The sequence below is a fragment of the Haliotis rufescens genome, unplaced genomic scaffold (genome assembly GCF_023055435.1).
Source record: "Haliotis rufescens isolate VD_foot unplaced genomic scaffold, xgHalRufe1.0.p SCAF_19, whole genome shotgun sequence".
NCBI lineage: Eukaryota > Metazoa > Mollusca > Gastropoda > Lepetellida > Haliotidae > Haliotis > Haliotis rufescens.
The window spans coordinates 32,988-45,225 of record NW_025963879.1 but is presented as its reverse complement, the minus strand read 5'-3'; the positions used below and the strand labels follow the sequence as shown (position 1 = coordinate 45,225).

The following is a 12,238-nucleotide window of genomic DNA, read 5'->3' as shown; positions in this document are numbered from 1 at the left end:
TTATGGTGCACGGCCGCACGGGTGACCTAAATGTCTAAAGGCCCCGTTAGTCGCTGCGCAGAGACGACCCGTGAAGACTCGGGGTAGAATTGGTCTTCAGCAACCCATGCTTGTCGTAAAAGGCGACTAATGGGATCGGGTGGTCAGGCTCGCTGGCTTGGTTTGATGCATGTCATCAATCCCAATTGCGTTGATCGATGCTCATGATATTAATTACTGGATTGTCTGGTCCAGACTCGATTATTTACAGACCGCCGTCATGTAGATGGAATATTGCTGAGAGCCGCGTTAAACAACAAACCAGCCAACCAACCAACTGTGCAGAGACGCGTGTCCCTTGGGCGTGCCATATATTTATTATCAATGGTATTAATCCCAGATCTGCTTGATTATGTTTCTACGTTTGTCAGCACTATAGCTGTGCTCGCAGATTTCACAAAGCGGTAAACGTCTATATAAGACCTGCATCCCTTCACAGTTCACAAATCGAATGAGAAATCCATTAGCATCGCCCGGTAAATTGGCATAGGAAGTGGCTATTTAAAGTTTTGTGAAGACAATGAAAGCTTCTAACACAATTCATCGGCGATCTTTAAACATGAACTCAATTTAAAGAAACACTTGGCAGTTAAACAGATCTCAGTGTCATCTTCAGTAGGTGGTAAAGTAATCCATAGCCATCATTTATATGCGAATTCCTAAAACTTTATACTTCAGTTCTGTTTATGGAGGGATAGTTTTAAAATGTAGAGTGAAAGCGGCATTGCGCACACTGACGTGTACGTTTGTAACTCAATAGACGCCAACTTAATCAAATATTTTTGTGATAATTGATTCCGGGTAATCGGATAATAAATATACTCTCATCCTCGAGCCTTTTGATATCATATAAATAATCAATGTTTGATGAAGAAGAAAACATCCCAGTATTTTTCCTCTGTCAAATCACCCGTGAATAGGTCTTCAGCAACCCATGCTTGCTGTAAAAAGCGACTCTGCTTGTCGTAAGAGGCGACCAACGGGATCGGGTGGTCAGGCTCGCTGACTTGGTTGATGCATGTCATCGATGCCAATTTCGTGGATCGATGTTCATGATATCAATCCCTGGATTGTCTGGACTCGATTATTTACAGTCCGCCGTCATATAGCTTGGATATTGCAAAGTGCGGCGTTAAACAACAAGCAAACAGTAACACCATTAGTATCTCCAGTTTCAATTACGAAGTATCAATTGTTAGATTGTTATTGTCCCATCAACAATGCCCCTTCTAATGCAACTTCTTAATGCACAGTAATGGCTTTCCTGCTTATCATTTAAACCATGTCAATTTATGTACCATAGACCATACAACGAGGTTAAATATATCACGGTATAGGGAACTTTAATAATTACTTAAAACCAACAACACAAATTACACATCTGCACATAAATATATAACATAATAGCGAAAAAAGTTACTGTGATTCATAGAGAGTGGCGTAAATGTTATGTTATTGATATAAACATAATATTTGGTCTTAATGTTTCGTAACAAATGCAATGATAAAACACATGCCAATAATCATATTTTCTGGTTCCCCCACTGAACGCAACTCTGCAAAGCGAACATTTGAAAGCAATTTAAGGACAAAAGTAAGTAGCAATATCTTTTACTCCACCTGAATAGGAAACCAAACACATCCCTGAATAACAAATGCAGTTAACGAGAAGTGTCATGTCAGACAATATGTCTCACGTTGTTAAAATATCAAAGTGAAGAAATAATCTGGAAATAAAACAAACGAAAATAACATATAGTGTCAAGGATATTGAAGAAACAATGTAGTAGCCATTAAATGCAAGGAAGCCTTGACGTCAGTGTGCAATGAATATATTATCAAGGATGCGTGAGGATATTTTCAGATTTCACGCCATCATGTATCCGAAGGTGTCATATAATTTGTAGCAGTATCATGAGGGGTAGATGTGGTTTTATGCGTCCTGCGTTAGGTGTCATGAGCCAGACGCATAAAAACGCTATGTACCCCGAGATATACTGCTACAACGCATTTGTCTTACTGACATGTTCTAATATGACATTGTAAAAGAATAAAAACAAATTCAAAATTGTTAGAAAACAGCTGTTCGATGGATCTGAGGGTAACTTTGTGCAATATCACGTGACTTTTGTTGACTTGGAAAAAGCGTGCGTCTTTTTGCTTTGAAGCGGGATCTGTGTGACTTTCACGTACACATTTATCCAAAAATGAGACACAATAAGCCTACAATGGCGAAAACAGTGAAACACACAAAGAAAACACAATCCAGCTTTCTGTCCAGTGAAGGGATTCTCTTTTTTGAGCAATTCATTGTCTCCCCATGTTTGCGATCCGTATGCACGGTAGGGGTCTCAGCAGTGATAGGACTAGCCATGGCATTCTGGAGGCAATCCTGAGGCACAACCTGTGTCATCTTTGCACCGCTCTCCTTCCTGTTCATCTGGCAGTGGTAAACGTTCTGTACCAAGATGGTGGCAGCGATGGCGAGAAAACCTTCAATTTGGATTGCGACGAGGTAGAGAGAGAGGTTAGAAACAGTATCAGACGTTGACGGCATGGAAGCGTGGATCAGATTGAGGAACAGTGCGTTTGACACAAACACAGCCATGAGAAAGCCCATCTTCTCCCCCGAGCTAGCCGGCAGAAGGAAAACGAAGCTGTTCAGGAAAGATAGTAGGCACATTGGGAAAACCAGGTTCAAGATGTGGAACAAGTATTTTCTGGACAGATGAACATAGAATATTGCACCCTGGAATGTACTTCCATCGGCATAGGGTGATGTTGAGGACGTAACGTTGACAGTCTCCCACTCTCCATTGGTGTCTACCTTCAAACCACGAGTGAAAAAAGTGACGGATGGATGCAGGACTACGTCATATCCCATTCCTGGGGTAAATGTCATTGGACAAATCTGGCTATCAAATGGATATCTTGAGAGGAAGGTCTTGCATATCACTGAAATCGTCATGACGTTGTGCCAAGACAGTGAGCCGTCACTTTTCAGCTGAATGGGCATCGTTGTCCGTAAGGGACCGTCATCAAAAGCCTTGCTCCCCAAAACCACATTAGGCTGCCATACCTTGTCTGGAGATATCTCTATTTTACTGATGTCCGAATAGTCAGATGTATTCCAAACTAGAGCCATATCTTTCCAATGCATTATCACATTGGTTCCCAGTGTGAGAACTTGGGTTGTATCAACCAAATCATGAACCTGCACTGGCCCGATTGTAATAGCTACGTCAATAGCATTCGAATGTGGATTTATCGGCGGTAATTCTGGATCTAAAAGAGTCTCAAGATGAGACTTGAGGGTCTTCAGACTCTGCCTCCGGTCAGCTTCAACATCAGTAGCACTGAGTGACACAAGAGATGTAGCCATAAGGAATACGAGTGTACTGCAGCTCATTTTCAACACAACCTCCGTCTGTTTAACTACAATGTACGTACAGAATTATATTTCCACATCAAGCATGATGGACTGTTTCGTGAAGATTACACAAAGTTGCTTGTCTTAAATCATTCGTGCCTCACATGAATTGACGAAATCAATCAGATAATGAATGTATAAGAATGTTTTAAGGTGGGTTTGGTCGGTGCAAATCAATTTCTCATATCCACATCCATGGTGAACTGTTTGGTCTAGATGTGCACAAAACTGAATTTCTTAAATCATTAATGCGCCACGTGAACAAAAATCAATCAGAAAATGAATGTTTTTTAATGCTATGAGGTTGGTCGGTGCCGATCATTATCCAGCATTGCATTGTCTTAAGCGAACAAACAAATTAACGCATTCCACTGGACACGTTTGCTGTTGAAATGGTTACCTGTACAACAGGTGGAAATAGAATGTAAACATAACTATCACGGAATTAGGCAATGGGAATCGTATCGTGTAATTGTCAATTGTTTATGTCTTCAAAGTGTAAATAGTGTTAAGTGCTAGAATGGGAAAACGTATTCACATGTATTTTTAAATGCTGGTGCTAATATGTTCCTTTTAAGTTTTGTTTCCCAAGGGATGGTAAAAATGAAAATGGTAATAACATATAAAAATGTATATTTGTGTTTTTTGGTTATTGTTGTGTATTGTGTCTGTGCCACCTATAATTACGGAGAAGTTCATGTGCTAAAGCTTTGTGAAATTGTAAGTGGGGTTACATGATACAGATTTCATTGTTTATTTGGCATAAAATATACTCACACTCAAAAGAAACGTCGAGTGTGCAGTTTACATGTTATTTATTTTCAACAGTAAAGACAAGAAATACTAATAGGGCAAGATTGACAAAAAATTGACTGAAGACAGTATAATTGATTAAAAGGTAGATGACATAATTATTTTTTTCAAATGTTAAGGGCTTACACAGCATTTTAGGGTCAATACCCAAAATGTCAGTCAATACCTGGTGTGACCACCATTAACATTGATCACTGCCACACATCTCCTGTACATTGAGTGGATCAGACGATTTGTGAAGGCCCTAGGGATCCTCCTGCACACATCCAGAGCAGCTGTGCGTAGTTCATGGGCAGTTGTAGGGACTGGGCGCACATTGTGCAGACGCCTTTGAACCTCATCCAAGATCAGGCCTCAGGGCTGGCCACGGTAGAACACGGATGTTGTGTTGTTGCAGAAAGGCCATGGTAGCTCTGGCAACATGGGGACGAGCATTGTCCTGCTGGAAAATGGGTCTGATCACTTTGTCGATATACCGCTGAGCAGTGACGCTGTGTCCCCGACCTTGACCAACATTCAGAAAGCACAGGGTTCCAAGTCTCGCATTAAGTCCAATCCATGCCCATATCATGACGCTAGGTCCACCTCATGGATCCCTTTCAACAACGTTTCTGTCAGCGAAACGATCACCTCGACGTCGCCAAATTCTGACTCTTCCGTCTGCATGGGAGACACAAAAGCGATTTTCATCAGAGAAGATGACACGCCTCCACTTACGATGACGCCAATTGCAATGACCCTGTGCCCACTGAAGTCGTGCTTGTCGATGCCGTGGTTGGAGAACAGGACGACGTGCTGGTCGGCGACATCTGAGGTTGTTGGAACGGAGACGTCGGATCGCAGTGTCTGCCGATCTTGTCGAGGTGTGGTGACCCTAGGATGACCGCTCCGAGGAAGGTCATCTGTGGTCTGTGTAGCATTGTATCGATGCAGGAGACGGTAAATTGTGGTTATGTTAACGTTGAAATGACGGGCAACATCTTGGACAGACTCTCCAGCTTCCAAACGTCCGATAGCCTGGTTTCTCTGAATTTGAGTTAGGCGTGGCATTGTTAACCAAGGAGTGGTAGGTCCAAGAATCGGCCACACTTTTATACCCACTACAGTTCGTGACAGTTCGTGCATTTTTGATTTCGCGAGAAATGGGTGCATGATACCTATATATTCATTGAAATGGTGCATTTTGGCGATGTGTTTTTTATGTTGCGTTTTTACTCGGGGCTTCCAAAATGCAACCAAAAATATTGATAACACCATCAGGCTTCACTACATGCTAAAACTCGTTTCAATTTATGGTTCCGTGTTTGTTACCTATTTGCTTAAAACCACTTGCGTTTATTTTGTGTGTGAGTATAGTATCTACTACCCAAACTGATAACATGTACTGTCAGACTAACTTAAGGCATTACCAGAAATGATTTTTGTCACTATCAGGACATCGGTTATGTTGCATTTGTTGAATTTCACTAACAGCATAATTAAGGATACATCCAATTTTGAAAGGCAAATTACAGGTAATGGAATCTATACGGAACTGATTTGGGATAACAGGTATGAGAAGCGCTTAATGACTCAAATGTTAACTTGAAAGGGTGACTGTTTTGCGATGCAGTCAACTATATTATATCTGAGCGGCCTCTAATAATTCAGAGTGAGTGAGTGAGATTGATTTTACGCCGCTTTTAGCAATATTCCAGCAATATCACGGCGGGGGACACCAGAAATGGGCTTCACACATTGTTCCCATGTCGGGAATCGAACCCGGGTCTTCAACGTGACGAGCGAACGCTTTAACCACTAGGCTACCCGATTATTCAGATCAGGGATAGGCAATATAGTAGATAACAACGATCCGGACTCGACCGCACAATCAAACTGGTCGTACTCTGTAATCACATTATCCCTATAATTGTCGGCTCACGGGAGAAGCAGTTTGTGATGGGATCCATTCTGTCCCGGAATACACGCGGGGATTACGATGAACGAAATAAAGACATAAAATAAAATAATGTTTATGGTGGCGTCACAGATGGATGATCATCTCCCTTGGGAGATGCACCTTTCACTAATCAGTGAGTGAGTTGGGTTTAACGCCGCTTTTAACAGTATTCCAGTTATATCGCGGCGTGTCAGCTTAATGTGGGAGGAAAGCCCGAAGTGATGCAGGTCTCGGACGTTTACCACTTCGGTGAAACCCACGAGCACGGGTATGGTGCTGACAAACCTAGAAACATAATCGGGGCGAACCGGGATTCGAACCCACAATCATAGGTTTCTGGCGTGCCCAAGGGACGCAACTCTGCACAGCAAACCGCGGCGCCTTAGACGACTGGGCCACCCGTGCCCCCTTTCACTAATGACCAAGCCACAACATATTGATGTGTGTATGGTAGCCAATTGTGTGAGTGAGTGGGTGAGTTGGGTTTAACGCCGCTTTTAACAGTATTCCAGTTATATCACGGCGTGTCAGCTTAATGTGGGAAGAAAGCGGTCTCGGACGTTTACCACTTCGGTGAAACCCACGAGCACGGGTATGGTGCTGACAAACCTAGATACATAATCGGGGCGAACCGGGATTCGAACCCACAATCATAGGTTTGTTCATAGGTTCAATGACGAGGTTTGATGCATGTCATTCATCCCAATTGCGTTGATCGATGCTCATGATATTAATTACTGGATTGTCTGGTCCAGACTCGATTATTTACAGACCGCCGTCATGTAGATGGGATATTGCTGAGTGTCGCGTTAAACAACAAACCAGCCAACCAACCAACTGTGCAGAGACGCGTGTCCCTTGGGCGTGCCATATATTAATTATCCATGGTATTAATCCCAGGTCTGCTTGATTATGTTTCTAGGTTTGTCAGCACTTTAGCTGTGCTCGTAGATTTCACAAAGCGGTAAACGTCTAAGACCTGCATCCCTTCGGTCTTTCCACCCACAAGCTGACACGAATCTAATGATATACTAGTCAATGCGAACCCACTTACTAACTCTTTGGTTGTGATATATATTAAATGACATGGAATGAAACTCGCACTAACAGTTTAATACATATAGGTGTTATCCTGTTTCTGGACATATAAACCCATACATTTACATCAATACCTTTTTGCAACACAATTCACAATTCGAATGGGAATTCCCCCAGAATCTGGTTTCTAGACTATAACCCACATAAATATATACATGTTTTGCAACGCAATTCACAAATCGAATGAGAAATCCATCAGAATCGTGTTTCTAGACTTTAAACCACATAAATATATACATGTTTTGCAACGCAATTCACAAATCGAATGAGAAATCCATCAGAATCGTGTTTCTAGACTATAACCCACATAAATATATACATGTTTTGCAACACAATTCACAAATCAAATGAGAAATCCACTAGCATCGCCCGGTAAATTGGCATAGGAAGTGGCTATTTAAAGTTTTGTGAAGACAATAAAAGCTTCTAACACAATTCATGGGCGATCTTTAAACATGAACTCAATTTAAAGAAACACTTGGCAGTTAAACAGATCTCAGTGTCATCTTCAGTAGGTGGTAAAGTAATCCATAGCCATCATTTATATGCGAATTCCTAAAACTTTATACTTCAGTTCTGTTTATGGAGGGATAGTTGTAGAATGTAGAGTGGAAGCGGCATTGCGCACACTGACGTGTACGCTTGTAACTCAATAGACGCTAAAACATACTGAAGCCAAAACTCATGGATAAATATGTCCACAAAACTACATTTACAGAATGCTTATTTAACCATGAACAAAAAGATGTAGACAACAATACAAAATCAGTGACACGTCATGACATCACTGAAGTACTGTTCAAAGCGGCATTCAACTCAGACAGTCAGTCACTTACTCAACCCACCCACACACCCTCACACCAACACACCCAAACACAATTATTAGAACCCTTTAACAAAGCCATATATATATATACTAGTATATGGATATACTAAAATGGTATATCTTAATTCTAAGTGAGTATAGTATGGACTAGACTAACATTTAGTCCATGAAATCTTATATTACACAATATCCTTCTTGAATTAAAAAATTCCCTAAGCTGATTTCATGTGGAATAGAGCTAGCTGGAGCTGGCTAGACTTGCTTTTGTATGCGTTTCTAGATATGTTTTTATCATAGTCATGGTGCAAGACTAAGAATGGACATGCCAGGTTATATATCTTCCACTCTATGAAGGTTGCGCTGTGTACATATTCCCGTATTCCTTGTCATATCAGTAGACGGTCCAACTTCAGTTCCAAGCTCTTATGAAGAACATCTAAATGTCTAAATGTTTTAACGTTATTATCAAACATGTGCTGACCACCCGATCCCGTTACTTGTTGTCGGGTACGATGACACATAGAACACAGTACACAGAAATCTATGAGATGAAGAATAAGATTGACATCAGTTTTGCGAACATATCCTTTAACTTTGTGTGCAAGAGTTAATAGAACTGAGTAAGTTTGTTCATTCTATTATAGCCATAACCACATTTAGATAATATCTGTCTTACATTTGCAGCCCGATGCTCACGGGTATTTCTCAACAGATGTAATTCTTACCCTAATCTTCTTCAGAGAACTTGGTTAACTTTATGTTTAGGATTAATAGCCGTATGTAAATATAATGACAGTGATTTCATATTGGTTTCGCACTAAACGGTAACTAAACGGTAAGGCCGCAAAAGTTAGTCGAATAAAATAAGTGCTACATGTGAATGTTTTTTTGCTCTTCCGTGCGTCCTAACGATCAACACAATTTCATGTTCTCACCAACTTAATCAAATATTTTTGTGATAATTGATTCCGGGTAATCGGATAATAAATATACTCTCATCCTCGAGCCTTTTGATATCATATAAATAATCAATGTTTGATGAAGTAGAAAACATCCCAGTATTTTTCCTCCGTCAAATCACCCGTGAATAGGTCTTCAGCAACCCATGCTTGCTGTAAAAAGCGACTCTGCTTGTCGTAAGAGGCGACCAACGGGATCGGGTGGTCAGGCTCGCTGACTTGGTTGATGCATGTCATCGATGCCAATTTCGTGGATCGATGTTCATGATGTCAATCCCTGGATTGTCTGGACTCGATTATTTACAGTCCGCCGTCATATAGCTTGGATATTGCAAAGTGCGGCGTTAAACAACAAGCAAACAGTAACACCATTAGTATCTCCAGTTTCAATTACGAAGTATCAATTGTTAGATTGTTATTGTCCCATCAACAATGCCCCTTCTAATGCAACTTCTAAATGCACAGTAATGGCTTTCCTGCTTATCATTTAAACCATGTCAATTTATGTACCATAGACCATACAACGAGGTTAAATATATCACGGTATAGGGAACTTTAATAATTACTTAAAACCAACAACACACATTACACATCTGCACATAAATATATAACATAATAGCGAAAAAAGTAACCGTGATTCATAGAGAGTGGCGTAAATGTTATGTTATTGATATAAACATAATATTTGGTCATAATGTTTCGTAACAAATGCAGTGATAAAACACATGCCAATAATCATATTTTCTGGTTCCCCCACGGAACGCAACTCTGCAAAGCGAACATTTGAAAGCAATTTAAGGACAAAAGTAAGTAGCAATATCTTTTACTCCACCTGAATAGGAAACCAAACACATCCCTGAATAACAAATGCAGTTAACGAGAAGTGCCATGTCAGACAATTTGTCTCACGTTGTTAAAATATCAAAGTGAAGAAATAATCTGGAAATAAAACAAACGAAAATAACATATAGTGTCAAGGATATTGAAGAAACAATATATTAGCCATTAAATGCAAGGAAGCCTTGACGTCAGTGTGCAATGAATATATTATCAAGGATGCGTGAGGATATTTTCAGATTTCACGCCATCATGTATCCGAAGGTGTCATATAATTTGTAGCAGTATCATGAGGGGTAGATGTGGTTTTATTCGTCCTGCGTTAGGTGTTACGTCACGAACCAGACGCATAAAACCCCATGTACCCCGAGTGATACTGCTACAACGCATTTATCTTACTGACATGTTTTAATATGACATTGTAAAAGAATAAAAACAAATTCAAAATTGTTAGAAAACAGCTGTTCGATGGATCTGAGGGTAACTTTGTGCAATATCACGTGACTTTTGTTGACTTGAAAAAAGCGTGCGTCTTTTTGCTTTGAAGCGGGATCTGTGTCACTTTCATGTACACATTTATCCAAAAATGAGACACAATAAGCCTACAATGGCGAAAACAGTGAAACATACAAAGAAAACACAATCCAGCTTTCTGTCCAGTGAAGGGATTCTCTTTTTTGAGTAATTCATTGTCTCCCCATGTTTGCGATCCGTATGCACGGTAGGGGTCTCAGCAGTGATAGGACTAGCCATGGCATTCTGGAGGCAATCCTGAGGCACAACCTGTGTCATCTTTGCACCGCTCTCCTTCCTGTTCATCTGGCAGTGGTAAACGTTCTGTACCAAGATGGTGGCAGCGATGGCGAGAAAACCTTCAATTTGGATTGCGACGAGGTAGAGAGAGAGGTTAGAAACAGTATCAGACGTTGACGGCATGGAAGCGTGGATCAGATTGAGGAACAGTGCGTTTGACACAAACACAGCCATGAGAAAGCCCATCTTCTCCCCCGAGCTAGCCGGCAGAAGGAAAACGAAGCTGTTCAGGAAAGATAGTAGGCACATTGGGAAAACCAGGTTCAAGATGTGGAACAAGTATTTTCTGGACAGATGAACATAGAATATTGCACCCTGGAATGTACTTCCATCGGCATAGGGTGATGTTGAGGACGTAACGTTGACAGTCTCCCACTCTCCATTAGTGTCTACCTTCAAACCACGAGTGAAAAAAGTGACGGATGGATGCAGGATTACGTCATATCCCATTCCTGGGGTAAATGTCATTGGACAAATCTGGCTATCAAATGGATATCTTGAGAGGAAGGTCTTGCATATCACTGAAATCGTCATGACGTTGTGCCAAGACAGTGAGCCGTCACTTTTCAACTGAATGGGCATCGTTGTCCGTAAGGGACCGTCATCAAAAGCCTTGCTCCCCAAAACCACATTAGGCTGCCATACCTTGTCTGGAGATATCTCTATTTTACTGATGTCCGAATAGTCAGATGTATTCCAAACTAGAGCCATATCTTTCCAATGCATTATCACATTGGTTCCCAGTGTGAGAACTTGGGTTGTATCAACCAAATCATGAACCTGCACTGGCCCGATTGCAATAGCTACGTCAATAGCATTCGAATGTGGATTTATCGGCGGTAATTCTGGATCTAAAAGAGTCTCAAGATGAGACTTGAGGGTCTTCAGACTCTGCCTCCGGTCAGCTTCAACATCAGTAGCACTGAGTGACACAAGAGATGTAGCCACAAGGAATACGAGTGTACTGCAGCTCATTTTCAACACAACCTCCGTCTGTTTAACTACAATGTACGTACAGAATTATATTTCCACATCAAGCATGATGGACTGTTTTGTGAAGATTACACAAAGCTGCTTGTCTTAAATCATTCGTGCCTCACATGAATTGACGAAATCAATCAGATAATGAATGTATAAGAATGTTTTAAGGTGGGTTTGGTCGGTGCAAATCAATTTCTCATATCCACATCCATGGTGAACTGTTTGGTCTAGATGTGCACAAAACTGAATTTCTTAAATCATTAATGCGCCACGTGAACAAAAATCAATCAGAAAATGAATGTTTTTTAATGCTATGAGGTTGGTCGGTGCCGATCATTATCCAGCATTGCATTGTCTTAAGCGAACAAACAAATTAACGCATTCCACTGGACACGTTTGCTGTTGAAATGGTTACCTGTACAACAGGTGGAAATAGAATGTAAACATAACTATCACGGAATTAGGCAATAGGAATCGTATCGTGTAATTGTCAATTGTTTATG

The 12,238-nt window shown here is 40.9% G+C and overlaps 2 protein-coding genes across 2 annotated transcripts; both read right to left on the bottom strand.

The window, feature by feature from the left end:
- Positions 1 to 2,236: 2,236 nt before the first annotated feature.
- Positions 2,237 to 3,421, bottom strand: LOC124142602 (acetylcholine receptor subunit delta-like). The gene has a single exon (XM_046511176.2). It carries the CDS (start codon positions 3,419 to 3,421, stop codon positions 2,237 to 2,239), a length of 1,185 nt encoding a protein of 394 aa, XP_046367132.2.
- A 7,096-nt stretch (positions 3,422 to 10,517) lies between these two features.
- Positions 10,518 to 11,729, bottom strand: LOC124142601 (acetylcholine receptor subunit delta-like). The gene has a single exon (XM_046511174.2). It carries the CDS (start codon positions 11,727 to 11,729, stop codon positions 10,518 to 10,520), a length of 1,212 nt encoding a protein of 403 aa, XP_046367130.2.
- Positions 11,730 to 12,238: the final 509 nt, after the last annotated feature.